Genomic DNA, 23,373 nt, shown 5'->3' with positions numbered 1-23,373 from the left:
TGAAGTCACCAAGCTCAGTGAACGGCCACTGATATTTCCAGGGACCAGCGTGTGCCAGGGTTGGGCTAGGTCCTGAGGACACGATCGAGAGAGAAAGGCCGGCCCTCCCTTGCTTGCCCAGGCCTCATTCCTGGTCTGTGGTGGGGGTGGAGGGGGGTGAGTGTGCATGTGGGTGGATATAAACAACAAATGGAAACAAAAAAATGAACAAGCAAGATAAAGAGGACTTTCTGAGGTCATGACCTGGTAGCTGACAAGGATGACAAGAAGTCAGCCATTCCAAAATGGAGAACGGGGTGTTCCAGGTGGAGGGGACAGTGAGCATGAAGATACTGGCAGGCAGGTTGGAGGTGAACAGGGCTGGAATGGACGGAAGGTGGGAGGGGAAGGAGAGGGAGGGAGGACAGGTCAGAGAGGTAGAGTCCGGGATATGAGCCAGACGGGTGGATGCTGATCTTTTCTTGCTTACCTTGAAGTTCTGCAGAGGCCGGGTTTTCACCTGGTTCACACATCAGCAAAGAAGGGTGGACATGGAGGGACGCCTGGGTGGCTCAGTTGGTTAAGCGTCTGCCTTCAGCTCAGGTTATGATCCCGGGGGCCTGGGATCGAGTCCCGCATCGGACTCCTTGCTCAGCAGGAAGCCTGCTTCTCCCTCTGCCTGCCGCTCCCCCTGCTCGTGCTTTCTCTCTCTGACAAATAAATAAAATCTTAAAAAAGAAGAAGAAGAAGAAGAAGAAGGGTGGACATGGAGATGCCCTGCCTCCTGCCCAGCCCTCCCTGCCCAGTTCCCACAATGCCCCCAGCAGAGAAGCGCTTGCTTTGGTCACTTGCCAACACATCTGAGTATCCTATGCGTCTCTCCATATCTGTGCATGCAGAGCCTCCTCATTCTTTCCTTTTAAAGCAGCATGATTAATTTTCCAGACATTGGCAAATTCCTCTCCAGAGGGCCTCTCCCATTTTGCAGCACCCCCCCCCCAGCAGATGAGAGTGTCCTGCCCCCAGGGTACCGTCACTCCCCACCAGGGGACATATGCAACCTGAGATAGAACATGTGTTCTCTCAGTATGGGGTTTTATTTCATTTTTAAAGATATTCCAGAGAGAGAGAGAGAGAGCATGCAAGAGGTGGGGAAGGGGAGAGGGAGAGGGAGAATCCTCAAGCAGACTCCCTGCTGAGCGCAGAGCCCAACTCGGGGATTGATCCCAGGACCCTGAGATCATTACCAGAGCCGAAATCAAAAGTCAGATGCTTAACCGACTGAGCCACCCTGGCACCCCTTATTTAATTTAAAAAAAAATTTTTCAACTGAGAAAAAATTCACATGACAAAAATAACCACTAACCATTTAAAAATGTACATTTCAAAGTGGCATTTACTATGTTCACAGTGTTGTGCAACTGTCACCCCTATCTGGTCCCAGAACCTTCCCATCACCTCAAAGGGAGACCCTGTGCCCATTCAACAGTCTCTCCTCATCCCCTCCCCAGCTCCTGACAACCACTCATCCACTCTCTGTTTATGTGGAGTTGCCTCTTCTGGAAATTTCACATAAATGGAATTGAACACTTAAAGATCTATGTAGATGGAAAGACATTTCATGCTCACAGACTGGCAGACTCAGTAGTCGGGGCATGTGTATTACGTTTCTGCTGCCTTGTAACATCAGTGAGAACTCAGGGGCTTAAAACAACACTGGGTGCTTACCTGAGACTTTCTGCAGCTCACAAGTCCAGGCGTGACATCACTGCATCCTTTGCTCAGGATCTCACGAGGTTGCCATGAAGGTTGGCTAGGCTACCTTCTCATTGGAGACTTGGGGTCCTCTCCCCAGCTCACGTTGTTCTTGTAGAGGTCAGTTTCCTGTGATTGTAGGACTGAGGTCCCTGTTTTCTCATTGGCTGTCGGCCAGGGAATGCTCTCAGCTCCCAGAGACCACTTGAGATTCCTTGCCACCTGGTGCCCTCCATAGCCCTGTTCATGCTTTGAATCTCTACTTTCAGGAAGGGTCCCTTCTTAGGTAAGGGCTCACCTGATTAGGCCAGGCCCACCCAGACACTCTCCCTTTTGATGAACTCAAAGTCAGCTGATTAGTAACCTAGCCACGGGAACAATGTCCCACCATGTGCAGAGGTTCTGCTCTGCCTCCAGAGGAGGGGGTTATACAGGCTTCTATGCTAGGAGGTGGGAAGCTTGGGGCCTTCTTAGAATTGTGCCCCATGATGATGACTTTCCCTGGTGATCTGTGAATTCAATTCAATCCCTGTCCAAAACCCCAGCACACTTTTTTGTAAAAATTGACAAGCTCACCCTCAAAGTATATAGACATGTGAAGGACTGAGAAATCCAAAAACAATTTTGAAAAAGAAGAGCAGAGTTGGAGGGCTCACATTACCTCATTTCAAAACTTACTATGAAGCCACAGTAATCACACTAGGGTAGGAGCCTAGGAGGATGGCACAGAATTAGGAGTCCAGAAGTAAGTCCTTACATTTATGGTTAAGAAATGATGCTGGAGCAGTCAGGTATCTGTATGGAAAAAGTAAACTTAAGCCCTGATGTCATGGGTTTAATTGTGTCCCTAGAAAGAAATGTTGCAGTACTCCCCCAGTACCCTTGAGTGTGACCTGGTTTGGAGACAGGGTTTTTACAGATGGAATCAAGTTAAGATGAGGTTGTACTGGAGGAGAATGGGCCCTAATCCAAGATGACTGGTGTCCTAAGAAGAGAGCAGACAGACAGACATAGGCAGGGAGAAGGCCACGGGACGACAGAGACAGGGGTGGTGCAGCTACCAGCCAAGGAAGGCCAAGGCCGCCGGCCGCACCAGCAGCTGGAAGGGGCAAGGAAGGAGCGGCCCCTAGAGCCTTCGGAGGGAGCGCCGCCCTGCTGACACCTGGATTCCTGCCTTCCGGCCTCCGGAGCAAGGGGGGCGCGGATAAATATCTCTTGTTTTAAACCCCTCAGTATGTGGGACTTTCTTAGGGAAGCCCCAAGACACTCACCTTGTTTTGACCATACAGAGAAATGAACTTGACATGAGTTATAGATCAAAAAGTAAAAGCCCAAATTGAAAAAAAAAAAAAATCTAATTAAAACACAGGAGAAAATCTTTGTGACCTTGGGCTAAGCAAAGTTTGGGCAGGATAAAAAAACATTAATCATAAAAGGAAAAATTAATAAATTGGACTTTATAAAAATGTAAACTTTTGCTCTTTAAAAGATACTATTATGAAAATAAAAAGACAAGCCAGGGCGCCTGGGTGGCTCAGTCGTTAAGCGTCTGCCTTCGGCTCAGGTCATGATCCCAGGGGCCTGGGATCGAGCCCCACATCGGGCTCCCTGCTCCGCGGGAAGCCTGCTTCTCCCTCTCCCACTCCCCCTGCTTGTGTTCCTGCTCTCGCTATCTCTCTCTCTGTCAAAAAAATAAATAAAATCTTAAAAAAAAATAAAAATAAAAATAAAAAAATAAAAAATAAAAAATAAATAAAAAGACAAGCCACTGGCTTGGAGACAAAAAGAGAAATATCTTATGACAAAGGGCTTATCTCCAGAATATAGAATGTATATATAAACTCTTACAAGTCAATAAAAATGAGAAAGACATCCTACTTTTTAAAAAATGGGCAAAAGATTTGAATAGACATGTCACACAGGACGATATAAGAATGGCAAAAGCAGGGCGTCCCGGTGGTTCAGTCGGTTTAACCTCTGCCTCCAGCTCAGGTCATGATCTCAGGGTCCTGGGATCGAGCCCTACGTCGTCTGGCTCCCTGCTCAGCGAGGAGTCTGCTTCTCCCTCTGCCCTTACCCCTGCTCATGCTTGCTCTTTCCCTCTCTCTCTCTCTCTCTCAAATAAATAGATATAAAAAAAAAAAGAATGGCAAAAGCATATGAGAAGATGTTCACCATCATCACGGGGACGGAGACCATGTCAGTAGCCACATAGGGATGGGTGGTGAGCCACTGGATGTAGAGGGAATTCGGAGGGGCCTCTGGGCTGATGGGAATGGTCTATATCTTGACCCGACGGTGGTTACACAGAGGTGTACATACGTTTGTTAAAACTCATTGAACTGTACACTTAAAATGTGGTCATTTTATTGTCTGCAAATTATACCCCAGTAAAGTTCATTTTAAAGGGAAAAAAGAAAACAGAGGCAATTAATGAAATTGGTTACCTACAGGAGGATGGGGAGGGCACCAGGTGATAGGGGTGCAGGAGGGAGGGACATTGGCCTGGGTGTATCTTCTTGTGTAGTTCTGACTTCTGGACAAGAGTTGCTACTTTATATACCAGAAGAATAAAAACAGAATGGGGGGGGGGAAGCTAAAACTGAATACAAACAGAAATGATCGCAAGAGTATTTCACATGAAAAACATGACCATATTAAAGGGAAATGTAAAAAAAAAAGTCTAGCCAAGCAAATTTAAATACAGCATTCTTACATTATAGTTCTGTCTTAAGACTAGACAGAAGACCCCAAACAACAAAATCTTGCAAATAAATCCTAAACTCCACTTAGTAGGTTTATTTGTCCTGGGGATATGGGTGCAGCTATTGTGAAAGTTCTGTCCATGGAGGGTCAAGCAAATGAGTCAATATACTGATGCTGTTGGGGGCTAGGTCTCTGTCTCCCACTACTGGAGAAGGGAGATACGAATATAGATTGGAGAAAGGCTAAGAACTTTTATTGTGGAATTGGAATGAGAAGTATCCGTATGTCCTCCAGATTTATATAGATGTACATATAGATACATTATATGTAATACAAAATATACACACACATATATATATATACACACATAGAGAGAGAGAGAGAGACAAACAGACATCCTCGCTCTGCCTCCTGAAAGTGCCTAAGAGCATGACACCCCAATGGCAATGAGCACATTTCACCCCCATATCTTGGTTTCTAAATGTTATTCTCCTTAAAGGAACCAGGGCTCCTTGGAAGAATGGCTCATTCCAGGATGAGGGTGAGGAAAGGCCAAGAAGCCAAAAGTACTAAAGTACTTAAAGAATGAAGGGCACAGGAGCCAGCTTGAAGAAGGCACCAAAGCTGACACAATTTGAGCATCGAAATGAATTAACAATAATGGATTATAATCCATTGAATAAAATCAAGATCCACGAGTCCATACTGCTGATGAATACATAGATAAACAGAGGGCAGAATGCCAACAAATAAACGTAGGAGGGATCGTGGAGGAAGAAAATCACTCTTGCAGCCATAAGAGTAACCAGTGATGCAGGAAGAATTATCAATGACTGGGTGACATTTTGATGAGGAACAGAATATTCACCTAGTTTCAAACTGTCTTCCTACAAACTACTTTTTTTCTAAGTAAGCTCTACACCCCAACGTGGGGCTCGAACTCATGACCCCAAGACCAAGAGTTGCACGTTCTACTGACTGAGCCAGCCAGGTGCCCCCCTACAAACTACTTTTTTATTACAGAGGGAAAAATAGTAACTGTCCACTTGAGAAACTGGCAGTCCACTACCTTAACCAAGCGCTCAGAGTGAACATTACAGTGAAGGGACAAAGCAAAGAGGCACGGAGAGGGCCCAACCTCATGGGGGAGGGAGCATGGTTCTCCTCGCAACACAGCCTGAATCTCATCATGAGAAAACATCAGAAAACACCCAAACTGAAGGACATTCTACCAAATACCTGGCCTGCACTCCTCAAGAATGTCCATGTCGTGAAAGGCCAGGGAAAGTAGAGGAATGTTCCAGATTAAAGGGGACTAAAGAGAAGTGACGACTAAATGCAATGTGGGAACCTAGCCTGGGTCCTGGATCAGAAAAACCATTGATGTTTCTGCCTCAGTGTAAGAAGGTGCAGGAATTACATTGTAATTTTACTGTGATAAAATACAGAGTGAAATATCTAGGGGTAAAGGGGCAAGCTGTATGCAACTTACTTTGATACATTTCAGAAACATACTATTTTTATGTAAAAGAAGTGTTGCATATACTATATACATATGCACATCTAGGAGAGAGGTGGGGGAGGGCAGGAGCGAATGAGCGAGAAAAGCAAATGGGGCAAAATATGAACTCTGGGCAAATCTGGGTCAAGGGCACATGACAGCTCCCCAAACTGTTCTTACAACTTTTCTGCAAGTCTGAAATAATTCCAAATTATAAAATTAAAAGGAAAGACACCACTCCCAGCCAACATTTGACTGAAGGGTCTGGCCATGACAGGCAACAAAAGAAAACAAAAGGCATCCAGATTGGAAAGGAAGAAGTAAAACTATATTTTCAGATGACATAATCTCATATCTGCAAAATCCCAGGAAATCCCCTAAAAACCTATTAGAGGTAACAAACGAGTTCAGCAAAGTTGCAGGACAAAAGATCATGACAAAAATCAAGTGTATTTCTATATCCTAGCAATAAGCAATCCAAACTGAAAGTAAGAAAATAATTAATTCCATTTATGAATAGCATCAGGAAGAATAAAACACTTAGGAATAAATTTAACAAAAGAAGTACAAGGCTTGTGCACTGAAAACTACAAAATATGATTGAAAGAAATTAAAGAAGACCTAAATAAACAGAAAAACATCTGTTTAGTCAGGGTTCTTCAGAGAAACATAGCAGGACACACACACAGAGGATCTATTTTGAGGAATTAGCTCATGTAATTGTGGGGGCTGGCAATTTGGCAAGTCCAAAATTTGCAGGGCAGGCAAGTAGGCTGGAGACTCAGGCAGGATTTCTTTCTTTCGTTATTTATTTATTTATTTATTTATTTGAGAGAGAGCACATGAGAGGGGGGAGGGTCAGAGGGAGAAGCAGACCCCCTGCTGAGCAGGGAGCCCGATGCAGGACTCGATCCCGGGACTCCAGGATCATGACCTGAGCCGAAGGCAATTGCTTAACCAACTGAGCCAACCAGGCGCCCTCAGGCAGGATTTCTATGTTACAATCTTGAGGCAGAATTTCTACTTCTCCAGGAAACCTTAATTTTTGCTTTTAAGGCCTTCAGTTAGTGAACGAGACCCACACAAACTACGGAGGGCATTCTTTACTTAAGGTCAATCAATTGTAGATGTTGACCACATATACAAAATAGCTTCACAACAACACCTAGATGAGTGTTTGATTAAATAACTGGGGACTACAGCCTAGCCAAGTTGAAATCAATAAACATCTAAAATTAATCAACATCCCATGTTCATGGATGGAGACTCTTAATCTTATTAAGATGGCAACACTCCCCAAATTGATCTGCAGATTCAATTTCATCACTATTGAACTCCCACTGGATCTTTTTTTTTTTGCAGAAACTGATGAGCTTATCCTAAAATTCCTATGGAAGTGTAAGGGACACTGAATAGTCGGAACACTCTTGGAAAAGAACAAATTTGGAGTATTAATAGTTCCCAGTTTCAAAACTTACTACAGAACTACAGTGATCAAGACAGTGTGATATCAGCATAAAGACAGACATATAGATGAACAGGACAGAATTGAAAGAGCCCAGAAATAAGCCCATATATCTACTGTCAATTGATTTTTGATGAGGGGGCCAAGACCATTCAATGGGGAAAGAGTAGCTTCTTCAACAAAGGGCATAGCAGCCACAGGCAAAAGAATGAAGTTGGACCACAACCTCACATTATATGCAAAAAGGAACCCAAAATGGACCAGAGACCTAAATTTTTTAAAAAGATTTTATTTGACAGAGAGAGAGCACAGGCAGGGGGAGCTGCAGGCAGAGGGAGAGGGAGAAGCAGGCTGCCCGCTGAGCAGGGAGCCTGATGTGGGGTCCGATCCCAGGACCCTGGGACCACGACCTGAGCCGAAGGCAGACACTTAACTGACTGAGCCACCCAGGTACCCCTGGAGACCTTAATTTAAGAGTGAAAACTACAAAACTCTTAGAACAAAGCATAGGGGTAAATCTTTCTGACCTTGGATTAAACAACAGTTCCTTAGATATGACAATAAAGCACAAGCAACAAATGAAAGACAAATTAGATGACATCAAATTTTAAAACTTTTGTGCATCTAAGGACACTATCAAGAGAATGAAAAGAGAACCCACAGAATGAGAGAAAATATTTGCAAATCATAAGGGATTAATATCCAGAATATATATGGAACTCCCACAACTTGACAACAACACAGCAAAACCCAACTAAAAAATGGGCAAAGAACTTGAATAGACGTTTCAGATTGCTTTGTATATCACAGAAGATCTACAAATGGCCAACAAACTCATGAAAAGATGCTCGACATCATTAGTCATCAGGGAAATGAGAATCCAAATGAGGTATCATTTCACACCCACTAGGATGGCTAGAAACAAAAAAATCACATAGTAAGGGTTGGCCAGAATGTGGAGAAATTGGAACCCTCATACACCACTGATGGGAATGTAAAAATGGTGCAGCTACTTTGGAAAAAGCTCTTTGGCCATTTTCCTCAAAATGTTAAAAATAGAGTTATTATGTGACCCAGAAATCCCACTCCTAGGTGGAAAGGAAATGAAAATGTGTTCACATAAAAATCTGTACACAAATATTCCTAACAGCATTATTCACAATTGCCAAAGGTAGAAACGACCCAGGTGCCCACCAATTGATGAATGGATAAATAAAATGTGATATATCCATGTAATGGAATATTATTTGGCCCTAAAAAGAAAGGAAGTCTTGATCCATGCTACAACATGGATGAACTTTCAAAACATTATGGCAAAGTGAAAGAACCCAGATACAAAAGACACATGAGTATTGTATGAATCCATTCATATGAGATGTCCATATTCAGAAAGTAGATTGGTGGCTGCCAGGGGCTGGGGGAGGGGGACGGTGGGGGGTGACTGTTTAGGAGTATGGGGGTTTCTTTGGGGAGGTGACGAAATGTCCTGGAACTTGATAGTGCAGATGGTTGCACAACTTTGTGAATATACTACAAGTCATTGAGTGTTACACTTTAAATGAGTGACTTATGTGATAGGTGCATTCTATCTCAATAAAGCTGTTTAAAAAGAAAAGGAAAAAGAAAGCTGGGGAACGAACCCTCCGGGTTCAGGGCCGCGGTGGTCGGCTGGGTGAGGGGCCAGGTGTAAACGGCTGACAGCCTCCAGCCCTTGTGCTGGGCACTTGCCTGGTATCAGCCGCGGGCCCTCCGGGTTAGGGACCTCGAGGGCGAGAGTGTCCTGAGCAAGGGCCGCGCCGTCCTCCACCGGTGCGTGCCTGACAGGTCGACACAGGGGCGGCTGCGCCCCGGCAGCAGGTGGCCCTGGACGCGCCTCGGAGCGCCCGGGCGGGGCGGGGCTTGTGCGCCGGCGCAGCCGCGCGCCGGGCCCGAGGGGGGTGTGGCGCGGGCGCGCGCGGGTCCCAAGGTTGCCGGAGGCAGCGGGCGGGGAGGAGGGGGAGAGGCGCGTCCCGCGGACGCGGCCATTGTGCGAGGCGGGGGGGGGTCCGCTCGCTGGGCGGGGACCCAGGTGGCTCCTGGGGCTCGGGGCGGCGCGCTGGCCTCCATGCGGCCCCGGGGCAGGAGCGGCCCCCGCCCGCGCGCCCGGCCACCCGGCTCTCCCTGGGCGCCCCCGCCCGGCGCGGTGGTACGGTCCGGGTTTAAAAGGCCCCGGCGGCCGCGGGCCTGCCCAGTGTGTGGGCGCGGCGGGGGCGCGCACGGGGCGCGGCGGCGGGGACGCGCGAGTGGGGCCGGTGTGGGGCTCGGGGGCGCGTCCACGTGGCTGGCAGGCGGCCACCCGGAGCCAGCGGCAGCGGAGGGACAGGTAGGTAGGTGGCCTCCATAGCCCGCCGCCCGTGCGGAGCCAGCCGGCTCGGCGGCCCGGGGCTCGGCCAGCTCGGGGATTGGGCTCGGCCTTGAGGGGGTCGGGCCCTGCCTCTGTGTTGCATCTCGGGCGCCGGCCCGACTGGTCCTTCGTGCCCAGCGCCAGCAAGGACCGCCGGTCTGAGCCCAGCTCCCCTGCCCTATGGGGACCCTTTGTGGCTGAGGAGCGGCCCCTCCAAGGACTGCTGCGGCGTCTCCATCCACTAGGTACTCGTGGGTCGGCCGAGGGGTGCCCCTGGTGGGAGCAGGGCGAGCCAGGCCATCAGCACGGTGGGGGGCATTGGGGAGTGGGGCGCTGGAGGCGCATCTCTGTGAGGGACTGTCCCTTTCCTCGGGCTCTCTGCTGGCAGCGGCGTAGCAGAGCAGCTGGGTGTGCCTGTGATGCTTGAGGCTCCCACTTACAGGTGGAGGTTGGGATGGGGGCTTGGGTTGCACATCCTGCCTTTCCAGGTCTCTCTCCCAACCTGTCTCCATCTCCATTCCTAGGCTTGTATTCCTGCGGGGTGTGGAGGAGGTTAGGGTGGGATGTGCCCCCCCCCCCCCCGCCCTTCTCTTCTGCCTCCCTTTCTTCTCTGGCTGTTGCATTAGGGGTCCAGGATGCAGACCTGACAAAAGAGCCCCAGAGAGATGATCAGTCTGAGCTGAAACTCTGCTATTTCAAGCAGGGCCTGTTCCTTGTTCTAGCAAATGCATTTTTTCCTTTCTATCTTATATGCCTTCTTACTTTGGTTCCCTGCTCTCCCCAAGCTGGGTACCTTGTGTCCCCCTTGGGGCTGGGGTACAGAGACACTGCTTTGCGGCCTGGAGCTGGCCGGGAACCTGGGTGTGGCCTGGGGGCGAAGACCTGGCCAAGCTGGGCACTGTCCCTACGGCCCCCGCCCCATCTCCCCAAGGCCTTGCTGTATTTGGGGACATTGCTTCCTTTCCATTGGGCTCCTTGTACCCCCAAACACCTCCCCTTCCCCAGCGAACCTCTGGATTTGGAGGGAGAGCTGCACAGGGCTACCTGGACCATCTGTCTGGCTGTGCCCGAGCAGAGCCTGACTTATGTCTGTCTTGGCGCGTGGCTGTGGGGGCAGGCACAACTCGGCTTTGTGTTGCAGTGGGTAGGCTAGACAGCAGGCTCCTGGACAGCTAGCTGAGGGAGGCCCTCGGGGCGAGGAGGCAGCTGGGGCCAGGACTGGGGATGTGATGGCGCCGGGTCCATTCTCAGACCTAATGCCTCCGACGTCTGACCTGGGTCTCCTGGTGGCAGTGCCACTCTGGAGTGGTGTCCTCCCCCCTCCCCAACACACACACTTGTGATTGTTCACTCTCTGCCTTTCCCCATCCCCCGACTTGGGCGTGGGGTGTCTGTGTGGCCTGGGGCTTGCCTACAGTACCTCTTGTATGTGGCTGGCCACCCTCAGCTCCGGGATCCGGTGTTTGGGATCTCATTCTGGGAGGGCCTCCCGCCTTGCCTTTCCCAGCATCTGGCTCTGCTGCCCCCTCTTGGGTGTGGCCCAGTTGAGGGGAGGCCTCCTGGCTCCTTTCCAGCAGGGGTTGGGGGATGATTGATGGCCCTCCAGCCTGCCTGTGCCGGCTGCTCGCTCATGCGCCCTGGTGGAGGCCACAGTCACCATCTGGGACTCTGGTCTGGGGGTGGATGAGTGGCCTCCACCGTCTGTGGCACGGTGCTCAGCCCGCTGGGGGCCCTAGGCCAGGTGGGGCAGGAGGAAGGCCGGCAGCCTGGGCCAGGGCCTCTGATTCGCACTTGCTTCCTCCCCTCAGGCCTGTGCCCGGGTGCAGCTGCTGGCCATGCCTGCTGTCTGCTTCCTCCTGCTGGTCCTCCCTGCCCTGGCGGGGGCCGTGGACAACAGCAGGCCCTTCCCGGCCTTCTTGGTGACAGACACTACGCTCACGCACCTGGCCGTGCACCGGGTGACTGGGGAGGTGTTTGTGGGTGCAGTGAACCGCATCTTCAAGCTGGCCCCCAACCTGACCGAGCTGCGGGCCCACGTCACGGGGCCTGTCGAGGACAATGCTCGCTGCTACCCACCCCCCAGCATGCGAGTGTGTGCCCACCGCCTGGCACCTGTAGACAACGTGAACAAGCTGCTGCTCATAGACTACGCGGCCCGCCGCCTGGTGGCCTGTGGCAGCATCTGGCAGGGCATCTGCCAGTTCCTGCGCCTGGACGACCTCTTCAAGCTGGGTGAGCCCCACCACCGCAAGGAGCACTACCTGTCAGGGGCTCAGGAGCCTGACTCCATGGCCGGCGTCATTGTGGAGCAGGGGCAGGGGCCCAGCAAGCTGTTCGTGGGCACCGCTGTGGACGGCAAGTCCGAGTACTTCCCCACCCTCAGCTCCCGCAAGCTCATCAGCGACGAGGACAGTGCCGACATGTTCAGTCTGGTGGGTGAGCCCACTCGCCGGTTCACCTTCTCGGGCCGGCGGCCAGGCCCTCTTCCCCTGGTGTGTCCTCTCAGCCCTCTCGAGAGCCGGCTCCCGTTGCCCTCCTTGCCTTCACCCTGTCCTGATCCGAGAGGAGACGAGTGGCTGAGGCCGGGAGGCCGGGCTAGGGCACAGGATGGGGCTGCTCACCCTGCCCTCTGTGGCCTTTCTGGCTGGGCTCCTAGGAGCATATGGGCAGGGTGGGGGCATGACGGAAGCCCGGGGCGGCGGGGGGGCCTGAAGTGGGGTTGTGGGAGCCTCGTCCCACGCTCCCCTCCACCTGCTCCCCAGGTGTACCAGGACGAGTTTGTCTCCTCGCAAATCAAGATCCCCTCAGACACGCTGTCCTTGTACCCCGCCTTTGACATCTACTACATCTACGGCTTTGTGAGCGCCTCCTTCGTGTACTTCCTGACGCTGCAGCTGGACACCCAGCAGACGCTGCTGGACACGGCGGGCGAGAAATTCTTCACGTCCAAGATCGTGCGCATGTGCGCCGGGGACTCGGAGTTCTACTCGTATGTGGAGTTCCCCATCGGCTGCTCCTGGCGAGGCGTGGAGTACCGCCTGGTGCAGAGTGCCCACCTGGCCAAGCCCGGCCTGCTGCTGGCCCAGGCCCTGGGCGTGCCGCCTGACGAGGACATCCTCTTCACCGTGTTCTCTCAGGGCCAGAAGAACCGCGCCAGCCCGCCACGGCAGACCATCCTCTGCCTCTTTACCCTCAGCAACATCAATGCCCATATCCGGCGCCGCATCCAGTCCTGCTACCGCGGGGAGGGCACGCTGGCCCTGCCCTGGCTGCTCAACAAGGAGCTGCCCTGCATCAACACCGTGAGCTCTCACCCCCACCCCCGGCCGGGCCCCCGCGCGCTGCCGTGCCGTCCATCCCAGGCTGGCCTGGGCACTCCCAACCTCTGCTCCCCCTCTTTCTCCCCGGGCCTGCCTTCTTGCTGTTGACGGGTGCTCTCTGTTTGTGGGATACCCTTTCTCCCCCTGTGCCGGCCCAAGCCGGCTGCTCCGTGCTCCATCTCCCGGGCAGCCCCATCGTGCAGGCCTTGGAGGTGTGCCTGGGGCCACCTGCTGCCTCATCCTCCTCTCCCTGCTCATGCCTCCTCGTCCTCCTCAGCCCCTGACTTCCTGGTGGGGGTGGGGGTGGTCCCAAGGCCAGCGGTTGGGCTTGGCTGGTGGGGAGCCAGTTCCAGATCCTGCTTCCTTCCAGAATATGGGGTCTTGTGCCCTCAAGCTCTGACTCTCACTGCCTCCCTCCTGTTTCACCAGCCCATGCAGATAAATGGGAACTTCTGCGGGCTGGTGTTGAACCAGCCCCTGGGGGGCCTGCATGTGATCGAGGGGCTGCCCCTGCTGGCTGACAGCAGCGACGGCATGGCCAGTGTGGCCGCCTACACCTACCGCCAGCACTCTGTGGTCTTCGTCGGCACTCGGACTGGCACTCTGAAGAAGGTACGATGAGGGGCTATGAGGCCTCGGCCAGGGCACGGCCCCTGGGGGAAGGCGGGCTTCCCAGGCTGGGCCCTAGGAACCTGGTCGCGCTCCACCCTCACCAACAGTAGTGCCCGCTGTGGCCCGAACGGCTGGCTCGTGTGACGGAGCCCAGGCCCGTCTCAGGGCCTCCCTGCTAGGAGAGCAGGGCCCCGGCTGGGCCGTCACTGCCAAGTCCTCTGCTGAATGAACGAGGAAGAAATGTGGGTGTAACGCCCCGCTCCCTCGTGCCCTCTTGTCCCCTCGTGGGCACTGGGGCTGCTTCCATTCCGGGACGGGGGTAGTGGGACAGGGGGAAATGGACCCTGGGAGCCGCAGTGTGCTCTGAAGGGATAGGAGTCAGGATGACCACCACGGGCTGCTCCCAGGAGGTCTGTAAAGAGAGCCTGCTGAGTTTTGGGGGGGCCTGGCCTGCTCCTCTCCTGGGCCCTCATTTGCATCTGTAACCGCGTTGGGGAGGCATCATTCCCAAAGCACACCGTGCCTCCCTCTCAGGTGTACTTCTCAGTAAGTTTGCAGCACTCTCTTGGGCTGGGATGGTGTCATCGCCCCAAAACGCCCTCCCCCCAGAGTTCTCCCCCCCCCCCGCCCCCATCTCCTCCCCGCCTCGACCCCGTGAATCTCTGCATCTCTCGTTCTTGGAGGCCTTTTGGACTGGGTGAGGCACCCGCAGTGGCTCCCCGGGATGGCCTTTGAACCCTCCTTCCCCTGCCTGTGGCGGCCTGGGGGGTGGGGCGGGCAGGTTGAGCCCCAGCCCGGCCGGGCCCTGGCTTCCGCTTGGTAAGAGCATGTGGTGCGTGCGCGTGGGGCGGCTGTGGCATCAGGCTGGCTTGTCTCGGGCCCAGGTCCGGGTTGATGGCTCCCAGTACGCCCAGCTGTACGAGACCGTGCCTGTGGCGGATGGCAGCCCCATCCTCCGGGACCTGCTCTTCAGCCCTGACCACCGGCACATCTACCTCCTGAGTGAGAAGCAGGTGGGCCCGAGGCGGGCGGCGGCGGGTGGCGGGCTGGGGGCAGGGCGGGTGCTGACGCGGCCGTCCCCAGGTGAGCCAGCTCCCGGTGGAGACGTGCGAGCAGTACGTGAGCTGCGCGGCCTGCCTCGGCTCGGGGGACCCCCACTGTGGCTGGTGTGTTCTGCAGCACAGGTGAGGGCGGCCGTGGGGGGCCCTGCTCCGCGCCCTCGTGGCCTCAGCCCCCGTCCCCTTGTACTTCACGCAGCCGACGAGCAGAACCTCTATCCCCGGGGGCGCCCCTTGGGCCGCAGGGGACGAGGCCAAGGCACACCGTGGCCTGGCACTGTGGGCCGGGCCGGCCGGCACCTCTTCCCTGCAGGCCCGGGGGGAAAAAGGGGGAGCAGAGGTTGGGCGTGCCCAGGGGCAGCTGCGTAGCGGGCTGTGGCCTGATCCCACGCAGGTGCTGCCGCCAAGGGGCCTGTCCGGGTGCCTCAGCCCCGCACGGCTTTGCCGAGGAACTGAGCAAATGTGTCCAGGTGCGGGTCCGGCCCAACAATGTTTCGGTGAGCTCGCCCGCTGTGCAGGTGAGTGGCGGGCTGGGTGCGGCTGTGCGGGCCTGTGCGCGGGCTGAGGCGGCGGCGGGGGGTCACCTCCTCTTCTGACTCCTCTGCCTCCCCCAGCTGACGGTGGCCATGCGCAACGCGCCCGACCTCAGCGCTGGTGTGAGCTGTGCCTTTGAGGAGGTGACGGAGAGCGCGGCCGTCGTGCTGCCCTCCGGGGAGCTGCACTGCCCCTCGCCCTCCCTCCAGGAGCTCCGGGCTCTCACCCGGGGGCATGGTCAGTGGGCTGGGGCTCTCCGGGCTGGGGGCACTCGCCGGCCCGGGCTTGCTCACGGCCACCCCTGGGCTCGCTGCAGGGGCCACGCGCACCGTGCGGCTGCAGCTGCTCTCCAGGGAGACTGGGGTGAAGTTCGCCGGGGTCGACTTCGTCTTGTACAACTGCAGCGCGCTCCAGTCGTGAGTCCTGGCCTTTCTGCCGCCGTCCCGCATCTCTTCGTCCCTGGCTGGGCCGTGCGGGCCTCGGGCGGGCCCTGGCGCCCCCTTCCCTCCGTTTCCCGCACGGCCTGTAGGAGGGTGGTCGGAGGGGCAGGCCCGGTCCTCTGCGACCTCTGAAGCCTCTCCCCGCCAGGTGCATGTCCTGCGTCGGCAGCCCTTACCCCTGCCACTGGTGTAAGTACCGTCACGTGTGTACCGGCCACCCCCACGAGTGCTCCTTCCAGGAGGGCAGGGTCCACAGCCCTGAGGTGAGGCGGGCGCCGGGCGCGAGGGGGCCGGGCTCCCCGTGGGCTGGCCTCTGGCTTCTGCCTTTGCTCGCCTGGGTTTCTCGGAGCCTCCTCGGTCCGGGCCTAGCCCAGCTGGGCCCCGGGGCGGCGCCGCCGAGCGCCTGCGGCTGATGGGCGTTCTCCCCTCAGGGCTGCCCTGAGATCCTGCCCGGCGGGGACCTCTTGATCCCAGTGGGCGTCATGCAGCCTCTTACCCTGCGGGCCAAGAACCTGCCGCAGCCGCAGTCAGGCCAGAAGAACTACGAGTGCGTGCTCCGGGTGCAGGGGCGCCAGCAGCGGGTGCCGGCCGTGCGCTTCAACAGCAGCAGCGTGCAGTGCCAGAACGCCTCGGTGCGCGCCCCCGGGGCTGCGCGCGGCTGCGCGGGGCTGCGCGGGGCTGCGCGCGGCTGCGCGCGCTCTGGGCTCACGCTCACGCGGCTCCCTCTCTCCCAGTACTCCTATGAAGGCGACGAGTCCGGCGACACCGAGCTGGACTTCTCCGTGGTCTGGGATGGGGATTTCCCCATCGACAAGCCTGCCACCTTCCGAGGTGAGGGGCGGGGTGGGGCCGAGGAGCTCGCCTCCTGGGGCACCGTTGCCGTGAGCTGGCCGCCCCCAGCGGTGCCCTCTGCCCGCAGCTCTCCTGTATAAGTGCTGGGCGCAGCGGCCCAGCTGCGGCCTCTGCCTCAAGGCTGACCCTCGCTTCAACTGCGGCTGGTGCGTCTCGGAGCACAGGTGCCAGCTGCGGGCGCACTGCCCAGCCCCCAAGACCAACTGGATGCACCCGAGCCAGAAGGGCACCCGCTGCAGCCACCCCCGCATTGCCCAGGTGGGCCTCCCCCGCCCCTTTCGGTCGGCCGGGCACCCGACGCGAGCCTGGGCTCACCCTGTCGCCTCTCCTCCTGCTCTGCAGATCCACCCGCTCATGGGGCCCAAGGAGGGAGGCACCCGCGTCACCATCGTGGGCGAGAACCTGGGCCTCAGCTACCGAGAGGTGGGCCTGCGGGTCGCGGGCGTGCGCTGCAACTCCATCCCCTCTGAGTACGTCAGCGCCGAGAGGTGAGCGCGGCTGTGCGGGTGCCGGGGCCCTGGGCCCTCCGCCGCGGGCCCTGACCTTCTCGGACCCCTAGGATCGTGTGTGAGATGGAGGAGTCGCTGGTGCCCAGCCCGCCGCCAGGGCCTGCGGAGCTCTGTGTGGGCGACTGTTCCGCTGACTTCCGCACGCAGTCCGAGCAGCTCTACAGCTTTGTGGTGCGTGGGCTGCCCGCCCTTTCCCCCCCCCCCCCCTCCCCACCCCCCCCCCCCCCCCCCCGCCCCAACCCGGCTGCCTCCTCCCTCCCCTCAAGGCTGCTTCTTGCACAGACGCCAGCGTTTGACCGCGTGAGTCCCAGTCGGGGCCCGGCGTCCGGGGGCACACGGCTCACCATCTCCGGGAGCTCGCTGGACGCTGGCAGCAGGGTCACTGTGACTGTGAGGGACGGCGAGTGCCAGTTTGTGAGGTGGGCAGGGCCCCGTTCGCCTCAGCCTGGGCGCTGCATAGGGGGCCCCAAGGGCACGTGGATCATGGCCCTGGGCTGCCTGCCCTGAGCGCCCTGCTTGCCAACGTAGGAGAGATGCTGAGGCAATTGTGTGTATCTCACCCGTATCGACCCTGGGCCCCAGCCAGGCCCCCATCACCCTGGCCATCGACCGCGCCAACATCTCCAGTCCTGGAGTCTTCTACACCTACACCCAGGACCCCACTGTCACTCGCCTTGAGCCCACCTGGAGCATAATCAAGTAAGACCCTAGGAAAAATGGGGAGCCTGGCCAGCAAAGCCTGGGGCCTTGCCTGGTGACTGGAGCCTTGGGCATCAAGTTACACATCCTGTGAACCCGAGCCCTCATAGGCACAGGGGGCAGTGTCCTCCCAACAACACAGCCCCTGGCATTCACCCGGTGCCCCCAGGCCCAGGAGGCCCTGGGCTCCCCAGCAGCCCGGATAGCTCTCCAGGGCCAGGCTGGGGGGCAGTGGGGGAGGGAGCCTGAGGCCCCTCCCCCACTGCCCCCAGTGGAAGCACTGCCATCACTGTGAGCGGGACCCACCTACTGACAGTCCAGGAGCCCCGGGTCCGGGCCAAGTACCGAGGCATCGAGACCACCAATGTGAGCGCACCAGCTGCCGTCGCCCCACCCCCTGCCCCTGCCCCCTGAGGCCTCACGTGCCAGGCTGCCCTCCTTTGTCCCCACAGACGTGCCAGGTGATCAACGACACCGCCATGCTATGTAAGGCCCCCGGCATCTTCCTGGGACGGCCCCAGCCCCAGGCCCAGGGTGAACACCCCGACGAGTTCGGCTTCGTGCTGGATCATGTGCAGACGGCCCGCTCCCTCAACCGGTCCTCCTTTACCTACTACCCTGACCCCAGCTTTGAGCCACTTGGGCCCTCTGGTGTGCTGGATGTCAAACCTGGCTCCCACGTGGTGCTGAAGGTATGGGTGGGGCACAGGGACGGGGAGAGGCAGGGGGGTGGGGAGCCCCGGCTGTGACCGTGTCCTCCACCCACAGGGCAAGAATCTGATCCCCGCAGCGGCTGGCAGCTCCCGCCTCAACTACACGGTGCTGATCGGGGGCCAGCCATGCGCCCTCACGGTCTCCGACACGCAGCTGCTGTGTGACTCGCCCAGCCAGACGGGCCGGCAGCCTGTCATGGTGTGTGGGGGGTGGGGAGGCCGCCAGGGGCGAGCGTGGTGGGCGGGGCGGCAAGCTCAGGGCGGGCTTGTCCCCGCAGGTGCTGGTGGGCGGCCTGGAGTTCTGGCTGGGTACCCTGCACATCACGGCTGAGCGGGCGCTGACCCTGCCGGCCGTGGTGGGCCTGGCGGCAGGCGGTGGCCTCTTACTGCTGGCCATCACCGCCGTGCTGGTGGCCTATAAGCGCAAGACCCAGGATGCCGACCGCACGCTCAAGCGGCTTCAGCTGCAGATGGACAACTTGGAGTCCCGCGTGGCTCTGGAATGCAAGGAAGGTGCCTGGGCCGGGGGTGTGCAAGGAAGGTGCCTGGGCCGGGGGTGTGCAAGGAAGGTGCCTGGGCCGGGGGTGTGCTGCAGGGCGGGGGCGGGGGGGCGGGCGTGGGCTCTTCCCTGCTCCGCTCACTCTCCCTCCCCGCCCCTCCACAGCCTTTGCTGAGCTGCAGACAGACATCAATGAGCTGACCAATCACATGGATGGCGTGCAGATCCCGTTCCTGGACTACCGGACCTACGCCGTGCGCGTGCTCTTCCCGGGCATTGAGGCCCATCCGGTGCTCAAGGAGCTGGATGTGAGTCCCTGCCTTGCCTGCCCACTCCTCATCCCCTCCGGGGCCACCCCCACTCTCTGAGACTCCCTGTCCCTCCCAGACCCCCCCCAACGTCGAAAAGGCCCTGCGCCTCTTTGGGCAGCTGCTGCACAGCCGTGCCTTCGTGCTCACCTTCATCCACACGCTGGAGGCCCAGAGTAGCTTCTCCATGCGAGACCGTGGCACCGTGGCCTCGCTCACCATGGTGGTCCTGCAGAGCCGCCTCGATTACGCCACGGGGCTGCTCAAGCAACTGCTGGCAGACCTCATAGAGAAAAACCTGGAGAGCAAGAACCACCCGAAGCTGCTGCTGCGCAGGTACTACGAGGCCCCAGCCCCGCCCCCTGCCAGCCCCACCCCTGCCAGAGCAGGTCCTGCCTGGGCCGCCCTCTGCCCGCTGGCCCAGCACCCCTTATGCCCTAGGACCGAGTCGGTGGCTGAGAAGATGCTTACCAACTGGTTCACGTTCCTGCTGCACAAGTTTCTAAAGGTGCGCTGGGGGGGGGGGGGGGGGGGGGGGGGGGGGGGGGGGGGGCGGGGGGGGGCGGGGGGGGGGGGGGGGGGCGAGAAGCAGCTAACTGTCCGGCAGGCGGCAAGCCATGTGCCCGACCCTGGCTGCAGGAGTGTGCCGGGGAGCCGCTTTTCTTGCTCTACTGCGCCATCAAGCAGCAGATGGAGAAGGGCCCCATTGACGCCATCACGGGCGAGGCACGCTACTCCCTGAGTGAGGACAAGCTCATTCGGCAGCAGATTGACTATAAGACGCTGGTGAGCCGGGGGCCGGGTGGACAGGGCTTTGGGCACGAGGGGAAGAAGCCTCACTCAGGCGCCACCTTGTCCTTGCCCTCACCCTCAGACCCTGCACTGTGTGTTCCCGGAGAGCGAGGGCAGCGCTCAGGTCCCAGTGAAGGTTCTCAACTGTGACAGCATCACCCAAGCCAAAGATAAGCTGCTGGATGCTGTGTACAAGGGCATCCCATACTCCCAGCGCCCCAAAGCTGAGGACATGGACCTAGGTGACCTGCCCTTTCCTTTCCTCCTGGCCCCACCCTGTGGCCACATTACATTGGCTGGCATTCACACCCCCACTTGGGCTCTGTCCTCTGAGGGGAGCGGGTCCAGGGACTGGGGGGCTCCGAGCAGGACCTCAAGGGCTGTCTGTGGCCTGCAGAATGGCGTCAGGGCCGCATGGCCCGCATCATCCTCCAGGATGAAGATGTCACCACCAAGATCGAGTGTGACTGGAAGAGGGTCAACTCACTGGCCCACTACCAGGTGAGGGGCTGGGGGCCTAGTCATCCCCAGGGCCACCGAGGAGCCACGGCCCTGCCCTGAGGACACAGGAGCTGGGGCGCTGGCTTCTGCCTTCTCTTGCCCCTGCGTTCCCGGTCCCTCCTCAGGGTCGGGGGTGGCGGTGGCTCCGGCCCCTTGGCTCCTCAGCCTCCTCTTGCACTGCCGCCCTCCGCCTCCGGGGTTTCCAGGTGACAGATGGTTCCTTGGTGGCGCTGGTGCCCAAACAAGTGTCCGCCTACAACATGGCCAACTCCTTCACCTTCACTCGCTCCCTCAGCCGCTACGGTAGGTGCCTTCAGTGTGGTGGCCTTTGCCCTTGGGAGGCCTCCTAGAGGTGGGGGTGGGCCAGTGAGAGCAGGCAGGGCCCCCCCTTCGCCTGCTGGGCTCCTGGAACAGAGTGGGGCAAGAGCCGTGGTGATGGCTGGCCTGGCCCCACTGGCCTGAGGGGCATACCTGTCCTCGGCCCCAGAGAGCTTGCTGCGCACGGCCAGTAGCCCCGACAGCCTCCGTTCTCGGGCACCCATGATCACGCCCGACCAGGAAACTGGCACCAAGCTGTGGCACCTGGTGAAGAACCACGACCACGCCGACCACCGTGAGGGGGACCGTGGCAGCAAGATGGTCTCAGAGATCTACCTGACGCGACTGCTGGCCACCAAGGTGTGTGGCTGCCCTGAGCCACTCCGGCCTCGGCACAGACAACTTCTAGCCTGGCCTTGGCCCTGCGGTGGGCCTGGCCTGCCCTGGGGGGAGGCCGCGGGATCGTTCACGTCTAGCGGGCCTTTCTCAAGGCCTTTGCTCCAGGAACTCCCAGCCTGGGGCTGAGGCGGACGCTGGGCCTGTCTTGGGCGAGGGCCCTGCGGGGAAGCCCTGCCCACTGCCTACGCCCCGGCCCCCTGTTGTGCTGCGGGGCCGTCCCGGCCTGGCCCCCTCACGGCCTGTGCTCTTGCCGAGCCCCCACAGGGCACGCTGCAGAAGTTCGTGGACGACCTCTTTGAGACTGTGTTCAGCACGGCCCACCGGGGATCAGCCCTGCCCCTGGCCATCAAGTACATGTTCGACTTCCTGGACGAACAGGCCGACCAGCGCCAGATCAGTGACCCTGACGTACGCCACACCTGGAAGAGCAACTGGTACCGCCTGGTGCTGGGGCCGGGTGCACGGAGGGGGCCGCGCGGGGAGGGCAATGGATGGGGGCTGCACCATGGCCACCGAGTGGGGGGGGCTGGGGGCGAGTGTGTGTCTGGACATGGGCTCTGCTGGGCGTGTGGGACGCTGGTCGCGGGGCCGCCATGCAGCACCGATGCGGTGAGGACTCGTATTTCTCACTACATGAAGGCTGGCAGAAAGTTAAAGAAAATACCATTAAGCTCAGTATGTCACCCCGGCTGTCTTTGGGCGAGATGTGCACAGGCCGGACGGGGAGCAGAGAAGGGAGCAGGGGGGAGCCTCAGGTGCCCGTTCCTCTGCTCAGTCTGCCCCTGCGCTTCTGGGTGAACGTGATCAAGAACCCACAGTTCGTGTTCGACATTCACAAGAGCAGCATCACGGACGCCTGCCTGTCAGTGGTGGCCCAGACTTTCATGGACTCCTGCTCCACGTCTGAGCATCGCCTGGGCAAGGACTCGCCGTCCAACAAGCTGCTCTATGCCAAGGACATCCCCAACTACAAGAGCTGGGTGGAGAGGTGGGCCCTGCCCTGCTGCCCCACGCTGGGTTGGGGGGCGGGAAGCCAGGTGTGCAGCCCAGGGAGCCTGCTTTCCTCCACCCCGTCCCCCCGCCCACCCTGGCCGTGTCAGCTTCAGGAAAAAGGCCCAGAGAATGGCCTGAGAGCCGGGGCAGGGGTTTTGGTGGCACCTGCCTTTATGACCGACTCAGAGTTCCAACAGGTACTACCGGGACATTGCAAAGATGGCGTCCATTAGCGACCAGGACATGGATGCCTACCTGGTAGAGCAGTCCCGTCTCCATGCCAGTGACTTCAACATCTTAAGCGCGCTCAGTGAGCTCTACTTCTACGTCACCAAGTACCGCCAGGAGGTGCGTGCCAGTCCCACAGGCCCCCAGTTGTTAGGCCCTGACCATGCACTCGGTGGCAAAGGCAGGGGGCTCCGTGAGGGCGAAGGGTGCTCCAGGGTGCCAGAGGGGACAGAGGAGGCATAGGGCCTATCTCTTGAGATTGGGATTTGAGGGACCTAGGAGAGAAGCCACGGGCCAGAGAACAAAGTTCTGGTTGGGCAAAAGTAAATGCCCAGGGAAGGGATGGGCTGGGGGAGATTGGGGGGGTGGGGCCCAGAGGGGTGAGGCCAGAAGGTAGGCAGGGCTAGTGCCTTATAGGGCCCATGGCATTTGTGACTCCAGCCTCAGGAGGTTGGGAACACGGAGGTATGGACTTGAGGATGTATTATTGCTGGAAATAAGAACCCGTGAGCCAGGACACGGCCCCGAAAGCCCTGAGCCTGCACGAGCTCACCAAGGGCGGCCGAGAGCGGCGGCCCACGCACCGAGCCCTGGGGCCCTGGGACACTCGGAGGTGGCAGAGGAGAGAGGGAGCTGGCAGCGGAGACTGAAGAGGGGCGGCCAGGGCTCTGGGAGGGACCCCGAGAGTGCAGGTGCACGGTGACCTCCCGGTACGGGAATGAGCCGTGCCCACGCGCGCACGCACGCACGCACCCGGGAGGGGTGGTCAGGGAGGAGGGAGTGATGCGCCCCCGCCGGGGGCTGCTGAC

At 58.2% G+C, this 23,373-nt stretch overlaps 1 protein-coding gene across 1 annotated transcript in view; it reads left to right on the top strand.

The window, feature by feature from the left end:
* Positions 1–9,711: 9,711 nt before the first annotated feature.
* The window catches only part of PLXNA3 (plexin A3), a 14,125-nt gene continuing 463 nt past the window's right edge, over positions 9,712–23,373 (top strand). The window contains exons 1-32 of the mRNA XM_035010891.1: positions 9,712–9,768; positions 11,598–12,221; positions 12,552–13,091; positions 13,539–13,721; positions 14,606–14,734; positions 14,805–14,905; positions 15,174–15,297; positions 15,394–15,550; positions 15,630–15,729; positions 15,902–16,016; positions 16,185–16,385; positions 16,488–16,584; positions 16,673–16,863; positions 16,948–17,093; positions 17,165–17,285; positions 17,397–17,533; positions 17,643–17,813; positions 18,086–18,179; positions 18,266–18,505; positions 18,582–18,725; positions 18,805–19,039; positions 19,191–19,333; positions 19,413–19,669; positions 19,775–19,841; positions 19,973–20,119; positions 20,208–20,367; positions 20,523–20,626; positions 20,833–20,929; positions 21,114–21,304; positions 21,608–21,777; positions 22,119–22,331; positions 22,534–22,684. Of these exons, the coding sequence (XP_034866782.1) occupies positions 11,625–12,221; positions 12,552–13,091; positions 13,539–13,721; positions 14,606–14,734; positions 14,805–14,905; positions 15,174–15,297; positions 15,394–15,550; positions 15,630–15,729; positions 15,902–16,016; positions 16,185–16,385; positions 16,488–16,584; positions 16,673–16,863; positions 16,948–17,093; positions 17,165–17,285; positions 17,397–17,533; positions 17,643–17,813; positions 18,086–18,179; positions 18,266–18,505; positions 18,582–18,725; positions 18,805–19,039; positions 19,191–19,333; positions 19,413–19,669; positions 19,775–19,841; positions 19,973–20,119; positions 20,208–20,367; positions 20,523–20,626; positions 20,833–20,929; positions 21,114–21,304; positions 21,608–21,777; positions 22,119–22,331; positions 22,534–22,684 (5,523 nt within the window). The 5' untranslated portion in view covers positions 9,712–9,768; positions 11,598–11,624. The remainder of the gene's footprint in view (positions 9,769–11,597; positions 12,222–12,551; positions 13,092–13,538; positions 13,722–14,605; positions 14,735–14,804; positions 14,906–15,173; positions 15,298–15,393; positions 15,551–15,629; positions 15,730–15,901; positions 16,017–16,184; positions 16,386–16,487; positions 16,585–16,672; positions 16,864–16,947; positions 17,094–17,164; positions 17,286–17,396; positions 17,534–17,642; positions 17,814–18,085; positions 18,180–18,265; positions 18,506–18,581; positions 18,726–18,804; positions 19,040–19,190; positions 19,334–19,412; positions 19,670–19,774; positions 19,842–19,972; positions 20,120–20,207; positions 20,368–20,522; positions 20,627–20,832; positions 20,930–21,113; positions 21,305–21,607; positions 21,778–22,118; positions 22,332–22,533; positions 22,685–23,373) is intronic.

This window comes from Mirounga leonina, unplaced genomic scaffold (genome assembly GCF_011800145.1).
Source record: "Mirounga leonina isolate KUSES-001 unplaced genomic scaffold, KU_Mleo_1.0 Mir_101799, whole genome shotgun sequence".
In the NCBI taxonomy this organism is placed as follows: domain Eukaryota; kingdom Metazoa; phylum Chordata; class Mammalia; order Carnivora; family Phocidae; genus Mirounga; species Mirounga leonina.
The sequence above is the reverse complement of the archived record's forward strand: the minus strand, read 5'-3'. Positions and strand labels throughout refer to the sequence as shown.